This window comes from Palaemon carinicauda, chromosome 1 (genome assembly GCF_036898095.1).
Source record: "Palaemon carinicauda isolate YSFRI2023 chromosome 1, ASM3689809v2, whole genome shotgun sequence".
Classification (NCBI taxonomy): Eukaryota; Metazoa; Arthropoda; class Malacostraca; order Decapoda; family Palaemonidae; genus Palaemon; species Palaemon carinicauda.
Genome location: NC_090725.1, coordinates 169,020,019 through 169,029,369, shown reverse-complemented (window position 1 = coordinate 169,029,369; position 9,351 = coordinate 169,020,019). Strand labels below are relative to the sequence as shown.

At 39.7% G+C, this 9,351-nt stretch overlaps 1 protein-coding gene across 1 annotated transcript in view; it reads right to left on the bottom strand.

Annotated features, from left to right (window-relative positions):
* bbx (bobby sox) overlaps window positions 1–9,351 on the bottom strand; it is a 504,832-nt gene that overhangs the window by 360,939 nt on the left and 134,542 nt on the right. The window contains exon 2 of the mRNA XM_068386245.1: window positions 6,539–6,703. Coding sequence (XP_068242346.1) covers window positions 6,539–6,703 — 165 coding nt within the window. The remainder of the gene's footprint in view (window positions 1–6,538; window positions 6,704–9,351) is intronic.

Sequence of the window (9,351 nt, the reverse complement as noted above, 5' to 3'; positions counted from 1 at the left end):
ACCCTCCCTTGGGTTACCCTGGCACCCGGCCGACTGCCGGCCCCCTGCCATTGGATGCTAGGAACCACTCCTATCATGGGTACACTCCCTCAGGAGGGATGCCAGAGGGGTATGCGATCTTACCCCTCCAATCCCTCCTTATCTGTCTCTCTATCTACCCTGGTGCCGGTCCCTTGCCGCCTCCACTGCCGGCGATACCGGCCTTCCCTTGGTGACACTCTCATGAGATACCCTCCCTCCCCTAAGTCGCCAGCCTTCCGTGTGCCGGAGGGCTGCAGCCGATGGCCCACCCCTCTATTACCTAGTTCCAGTTGTCCGACCTTCGGGCCGGCCTCCGGCGTGCCGGCATTGATTGCCGGCGGTCTGGGTATTCTAACAAATTCTGCTTTACCTTATGAACTGATCACCAAGCCGTCAGCCTTCGGTTGCCGGAGCCGCCGGCGGCCGCCAAGTTGGTATTATGCTTAGATCCGCAATGTGTCTGCCTTAATGCCTTACACCCTGCTGGAGCAACCTCCGGCGTTCCGCCGGTCTGCCGGCGCCCTCCGGAAGCACCAAGGGACTTGCATCCCTTCTACTGTCTGTCGACTACATGCCGACAGCCCTACACTGCAGCCAGATGGCTTGGCCACTCCGATAGATAGGTATTGTCTTACCATTCTACTAGTGGCTGTGCTGTCTTCTTGCATATTACAATTTCCAGCATACTCTGTGTGTCTTAGCACGGTTGGTTGCCGGAACCTAGATCTATATGGGGTCTCCTACTACCCCTTTAACCCAAGGGTCTGAGTGGTCTCAGTCCCTGATACACCTCGCAGGCAATCTCTGCTAGAACTTAGCTTCTACCCACCACGGTGATCCATGAGGATTTCAGTTTTGTGTCCCTCGGTCACAAATGAAATTGCCCAGTTCTCTCTCCGCAAGTACAGAAGTCGACTGTCTTCGCTTCATCACTTAAAGTCAGGGACCTTCATCTCATGATTTTCTCTCCCTAGCCGCAAAGAAAAGGTTTGGGATCTCGAAGAAAAGTCTAGACTTCCTCGAGGAATACAAGACCGAATCCACACGACGGCAATACGAATCATCCTGGAGAAAGTGGGTCTCGTTCGTCAGAGCAAAAAACCCTACGGAAATCACCATTGATTTCTGCATGTCCTTCTTCATTCACCTTCATGGACAAGGCTTAGCAGCCAACACGATTTCTACCTGCAAATCGGCTTTGACTAGACCACTACTGTACGCCTTCCAGATTGATCTGTCCAGCGGTATCTTCAATAAACTTCCAAAAGCATGCGCTCGACTACGCCCAGCACCTCCGCCAAAACCTATCTCCTGGTCCCTGGACAAGGTGCTCCATTTTGCCTCCAACTTGGACAACGATTCGTGCCCTCTCAAGGATCTGACTCAAAAAGTTATATTCCTTTTTGCTCTCGCCTCGGGAGCCCGAGTCAGCGAAATAGTGGCATTATCAAGAGACGAGGGTCATATCCTGTTTACAGACTCAGGAGAACTTACCCTCTTCCCTGATCCGACGTTTCTCGCGAAAAACGAATTACCCACCAAGGGATGGGCCCCCTGGAGAATCTGTCCCCTGAAGGAAGATGTCTCTCTATGTCCAGTAGAGAGTCTCAAGGTCTATCTTCGAAGAACTTCAGACTTTGGTGGAGGCCAACTCTTCAAAGGAGAAACATCGGGTAGCGACCTGTCACTGAAACAACTAAGAGCGAAAATCACCTACTTCATTCGCAGAGCGGATCCTGACAGTACACCCGCAGGTCACGATCCTAGAAAAGTCGCATCTTCTCTGAATTTCTTCCAGAGTATGGATTTCGAAAGCCTCAAGAGCTTCACAGGATGGAAATCTTCGCGCATTTTCTTCAAGCACTACGCGAAGCAAGTGCATGAAATCAAACATTTCATGGTAGCCGCAGATAGTGTTATGAAACCTGCAGTTTAACTCTGCATAGAACAGTGAGTTACTTGGGACTTTAACTCTACGGGTGCCTGTGTTGACCCTCGTGTGATACATAGTGATTTCATGGACACTTAGTGTTTCTCATAGACTGTTCTTTACAAGGTGAAAATGTCATAGACTTCACATGAGTGCCACATGCCTAGGGCATGATGTGTTTTTCCCTTTTTTAAAGACTGACGTTCCTCCGGAACTTGTGCTTTCTAATTATTTGAAATTTCTTTCAGATTCAAGATTGAAGTCTTCTAATTTCTATGTACATTATTTATTATTGTAAATTAACTTTACATCTCTTATTGCATTTATTACTATTATAACCTGCAATTGTGAAATAAAATGTCTATTTTATTACTTGTGCGTCTCTCTTCGCTCCTATTTACACTATGAAATACATGAATGTCATAGTTTCATTTACCCCTTTCTTTGAAATGAGAAGAATAATATGTTTTGTCTGTATTATATACTCACCTATGCTGTGTAATATTCCTAATTGAATACTTACTTACGCCATACCTTCAAGACCAGATTGTTCTCTAACCATGGAACATAGTGACTAACCATCACTTATCTACTGTTGAGAATGTTCCTACACGAATATTGACCATTCTGTCTTGTCTCCGAGTCCTTCACGAACTCTCCGCAGGGTGAGTAGCCCTTCGATGACCACTTTGAATTTTGGCATAACCCGTTGGGACTTCTCTGCCGGGGGGGGCGGGAAGCCGGATCCCCACGGAACCTCTACCGAGGTCACATTACATACCTCTATTCAAAGCCCTTGGCACTTACTCTAATAGGGGGAAAATTTCCACGATACATTGATTCTCTGGTACTCTTCCATCAGGACGTCATGGCTTGAGCCCAAAAAACGGATTTTGAGCGAAGCGAAAAATCTATTTTTGGGGAGATGGCCATGACGTCCTGATGGACCCTCCCTGTTATTCTAGTCCAGCCTTTCAGGCCCCGCCCTGTCCTGCTGTATCATGGAGATTAGCAAGGAGCTGGCATCAGGATGAGGACGGACGTGACGTCATTTAGCAATGGCGCCCGTTTGTTTACGTTTCGAGTACCAAAAGCAGCCACGGACGAGTGTAACTGTGGAACGGCTCCCCAGTTATTCTCCACCCTTTCATATCGAAGTGTTAACTCTATATGGGGTGCAGATAGCTATGTGGCGTGTTAATACATGCGTCCCCTGTTGATATACGATGTCTTAAAGGGAAACCTTTGGGATACTCGCACCAGAAGTAAGAATTCTGTGATAACCTGTGGTTTAATTCTCTGGGAATATCCTTGTAGTTAATATACCCAAGGAAGCTACCAAAAGGAACCTTCCATCAGGACGTCATGGCCATCTCACCCAAAAATAGATTTTTTGCTTCGCTCAAAATCCGTTATCTATATATATATATATATATATATATATATATATATATATATATATATATATATATATATATATATACAGTAGGGTCCCGAATTATGCGAGAATTTGGTCGATGAATGACCTCGTGTAAATGGAAAATCGCATATTTTGAAACACAGCTAACAGAAATAATTCTATTGGGGCCATGGCAACCAGCAACTTGCCTATTCAAACGTGTTTACTACCCATTTCCAATACTTTCTATGTACTATACTGCATCTTTTTTATAATGTCAAATTGTTCTTGTAAATAAATCAAACATTTAACATGCTTTAAAGTTATAATAACTTGAAAAAAGGTTAAACTCAAAACCAGGATGGGTGTAAACACCATACATTTTCCGTTATAACGCGACCCAAAATACAGACAAATTTTAATGTTTGTCATATCTATTGTTTAAGACAACTGGTGAATAGCAAAACCATCACTCTATAGACTAGCTTTTGTTGTATCATTGAAAATCCAGAATTATCAAAATAAAGGCGATTTTATATCATCCGTTTCCTAAACACGCCAAAAAGCACAATAAAAACGACAACCAATGTTTTGTTTACGTTTATCTCTGATCATAACGAAGAAACAGACGCATTTACACATCTGTGTATTGGTTAGTTTTTGCATCGACAGCAATCTTACCAAGTATTGATTATATGTTGATTTTGCTATTACCAATGTTCTACTTAATTTTTCTTAGAACTTCCAAATAAATGAAATGAATGCCATTCATATAATGTTATGTTTTTCTTTATGACGCCGCCTGAAACGGAAACCTTCCATTCGTTTACTGTACGCTCCATCTTCGATCATAATAAACAAACGTGGGCATTAAACACGCATGATCAAAGAGATAAATAATGATATTAAAAGCTTTTAGTAAATATGTTATTACAATTATTATTTACCATATTAATATAAATTCTTACATACGTGGCAAAGCAGGAAAACTATTTTTTCTTTTTGCGTTTAATCAACAATAACAAACTGCCGCTAATGACAGAATGATAATTTACGATAATTCTAAACTGTTACTAAAGATGATTGTCCATTCCATATCCAAAATACTTTTCCTAACTTTAGTTATAAGTCAACTTGTACCCACTTCAATTATGAAACCATCTATAAAAAAGTAAGAGAAGAAGTAAGTACTAGGCCGATTTTTAAAGTTATCGAACATTTAAGTTGCCGCTATAACGTTCGATGTGACAGAGATGGTGCGAGATTAGAGAAAGTAAGGAAAATTTAATCATGATTGATTTTCAATATAACAAACTTTGTGAAGCAACAAAGATTTCATTTGAGAGAGAGAGAGAGAGAGAGAGAGAGAGAGAGAGAGAGAGAGAGAGAGAGAGAGAGAGAGAGAGAGAGAGAGAGAGAGAGCGTTAGTTTTAAATGTACTAAACAAAAAAATATGATAGGTTATAACACATTGGTGCTTATGTAATATCAACTGTATAGATGTTTTGAATAAGTTGAGAAATGGTATAAACAATACTTTGTTACTGTATTCGTATGCGCCTATTCTTGAGACCAACAGCTAGACGTCAGCTGATCTGATATTAGCCAAAAGTAAAACAAAAAGAAGTCAACAATACTCGATTTTTAAAACACATCCGAAATTTAAAAACTAAAGTACACGCTTTCTTAACGTGCAATTAACTATTTAACGAGTAGCAATTTTCTAGAATAAAATGATGTTTCCCAAAAAATAGTGGTTTGCTGAAGAAATCGGATGCCGTATTTTAAGCTACGACTCAAATGGATGTATACACGGTATAACTTTTTCGTTTTGTATTTGATTGACACTTTAAGAAAAGTGATTTTGGTTTCTTCATCTAATTGTAAGTATTGTATAACACGAGAGAGAGAGAGAGAGAGAGAGAGAGAGAGAGAGAGAGAGAGAGAGAATCAGCTGTTGTAATTGAATGCCGTGTTTTTGTTTCGTGAGGAATTGATCGCCAGAACTAACAATAGTCATGTTAATTTCATTCTTAAACTCAGGTTGCCATATGTGAACTAAGGTTTTATTTCTTAGAGAGAGAGAGAGAGAGAGAGAGAGAGAGAGAGAGAGAGAGAGAGAGAGAGAGAGAGAGAGAGAGAGAGAGAGAGATTTTTATAATTATACCGTGTACTCTACAAAACCAATCTTTGCAAATCAAATGTATACTGTTTAAAATATGACAAAATATTGCCGACTCGTTACCGAAGTTTAGGCTATTCACTGACGATAAACGAACCCAGTCAACTCGTGAAAACCTTGAACGCCTGAAGGGAAAAATAAAGCTTTTATAAATACTGCACTAAACAAAAATAATGCTTTAATATACCATCATTAACACTACCATTAAAATTATCGAAAGGTTGGAGAAAGACAAAGATTGCCGAGAACATAACCACAATTCTGTTTACATTTTGTCAGCTGGACTCGCACAGTTAACAGTTGATTTCATTGTTGATGTGGAATTTTATCCTTAAATAGGCTTTTTATTATGAAATTATGTTAATAAGATGTAATGTTAATATTGTTTTGTAACATTTATTATAAATCACCATATTTAGGGCTACCAATAGACTTAAAAAGACAATATATTTGATACGTTTTGTAGTCCTTGACTAGCAGACTTTGAACAGCTTAGCAGATACAGAAAATATATTTTTGGAAAATAGCGATCGCATACAAGGGGAATCGTATAATTCGAACACGTATAATTCGGGACCCTACTGTATATATATCTATATATAGATATATAGATATATATATATATATATATATATATATATATATATATATATATATATATATATATAGATATATATATATATATATATATATATATATATATATATATATATATATATATAGATATATAGATATATATATATATATATATATATATATATATATATATATATATATATATATATATATATATATATATATATATATATATATATATATATATATATATATATATATATATATATATATATATATATATATATATATATATATATATATATATAGATATATATATATATATATATATATATATATATATATATATATATATATATATATATATATATATATATGTTTGAAAAGTCTGATGAACATACTGACATCCAAGAAAAAGTACTGTTAGTACCTGTGCTCTATGTCGTTTACAGAAAATGAGAAAAGCATTCATAGGACGGCGAGCAGGATGAGGGGCAGCATCTTCTTGCTGCGGAGTGGGTTCATCCAGCGGTTGGGATACACCATCTTCCAAGTCGTCTTCAGCCTCGCCGTCACTTTCGCAGGCACGGCTCTCCTACAAAAGGGATTATTGTTAAAATTCCTTTTCCCAATTTGAATAAACACACTTAACCTTTTACCCCCAATGGACGTACTGGTACGTTTCACAAAACTCATCCCTTCACCCCCATGGACGTACTGTTACGTCCTTGCAAAAAGCTGCTATTTACAATTTTTTTGGCATATTTTTAATAACCTCATGATAAACTTCAGGCATTTTCCAAAAGAATGAGACCAACCTGACTGCTCTATGATGAAAATTAAGGCTGTTAGAGCAATTTAAAAAATATATATTGCAAAATGTGCTTGAAGAAAAAAAAACGCCTGGGGGTTAAGGGTTGGAGAGTTCCAAATAGCCTGGGGGTAAAAGGGTTAATCATTATGTACTAATTTCATATTCAAAAATTTGTAAGAAATGAAAAAAAATAAAAAATTATATTTTCATTATAAAATAAATTTTTTAATATACTTATCCGCTGGTTATATAAGAATGGCTAAAGTCTCTAGACACCCCGGCAGAAAATTAAAAATCTCGCGGCTTATCGCAGATATGCCAGGTGTACACTAGCGCCCTCGCGGTACTACAGGTAGAACTATACCAAACCCTTCAGATCTTCCATGCCCCATGGTCTCTAGAGGGGAGAAGGGTGGGTTTTTAACTTATATAACCAGCGGGTAAGTATACTCAAAAATTTATTTTATTATGAAAATATAATTTTTAAATATAAAACTTACCCGCTGGTTATACTGTATAAGAATGGCTGATTGACACCCTTGGTGGCAGGTCAGAGACAGCTACATAATTGGAAATTCACTTAAGAGTTACATAAACAACTTAAGAGGTTCTCACCTGATAAGGAAGCTGACTGCAATGATACTCTGCCTCATTTTGTCTGCTATCCTTAGGAGATCCAGCGGTCCACCCAGGGGGCTGATGATCTCTAGGAGCTGTCAAACGGTGCAATAACCTATAACATGACAGGACCTCAACTAATACCCTTGTTCCGAGCGCACTCTAGGAACAAATTGACCACCTGACCAAACCAAAAGATTGCGGAAGACTGACGACCAATCTCCACATACAACCATAACTAAACAAGTTCCAAGAAAAAGAAAAGAGTATTAGGAAAACGGGAACGGAGTGGTAGATCATTCACCTACTATCGCATTCGCTGCTACGCATGGACCCAACGTATAACAGTCCTCATAGAGAGTCTGAACATGCTTTAAATAATGAGATACGAAAACGGACTTACTTCTCCAAAAAGTCGTATCCATCAAACTTTGCAGAGAACGGTTCTGCTTAAAAGCCACTGAAGTCGCTACCGCTCTGACTTCATGTGTCTTCACCTTGAGAAGCCTCTGGTCTGCCTTATCCCACTGGATGTGAGCCTCTCTAATTAAATGCCTAATGAAAAAGGATAAGGCGTTCTTTGACATGGGCAGTGAAGGTTTTCGAACTGCACACCACAGAGCATCTGAGTCGCCTCTCAAACTCTTAGTTCTGTCCAAATAGAGCCGTAATGCTCTTACAGGGCAAAGCACTTTCTCCAACTCGTCTCCTACCACATCATAGAGGTTAAGGATCTCGAAAGACTTCGGCCATGGGCGGGAAGGCTTTTCATTCTTGGCCAAAAATCCCAACTGTAAGGAGCATATGGCTTTTCCATCCCGGAAACCAATGTTCCCGCTTAAGGCGTGGACTTCATTAACCCTTTTAGCAGTGGCTAGACTAACCAGAAACAGAGTTTTCAAGGTTAGATCCTTAAACGAGGCTGAGTGTAAAGGTTCAAATCTGTCACTCATGAGAAATTTAAGAACTACGTCCAAGTTCCAGGCAAGCGATTCTGGTTGTCTTTTCTTTGAGGTGTCAAAAGACTTAAGCAGATCCTGCAGGTCCTTATTATTGGAGAGGTCATAGTTCCTGTGCCTAAAAACCGTGGCCAACATACTTCTGTAACCTTTGATTGTAGAGGACGAGAAGTTATGCTTATTTCTGAGGTCTAGGAAGAAATATGCCATCTGAGTTATAGAGGTACAGTACTGGATGAAAAAACCGAATTAGCTCTACATCATTCTCTGAACAACTCCCACCTGGACTGATACACCTTGATGGTAGAAGACCTCCTTGCTCTCGCAATAGCCTTGGCTGCCTTCTTTGAAAAGCCTCTAGCTCTAGCGAGTTTTTCGATAGTCTGAAGGCAGTCAGACGTAAAGCCTGGAGGTTTAGGTGGTTTCGTGCCAAGTGAGGTTGTCTGAGAAGATCTGGTCTTAAGGGAAGGCTTTTAGGGACATCTATCATCCATTCCAGTACCTCTGGAAACCAGTTATCATGGTTCATTCGTGCGACACGAACTTCTGTATCATCTTGTAAAGAATCTTGAACGGTGGGAATGCATACACCTCCATGTGTGACCAATTCGTCAGGAAAACATCTATGCGCATGGCTTCGGGATCCGGTACCGGTGAACAGTAGAACTCCAGTCTCTTCGTCGTTGCAGTTGCAAAAAGATCTACGAGAGGACGACCCCATAACCGCCACAGACTCTTGCAGACCTCTGGGTGTAACATCCATTCCATGGGGAGAACCTGATCCCTCCTGCTGAGTCTGTCCGCACTTACATTGTTGACCCAATGAATAAAATGAGTCAATAGTGTCACTTT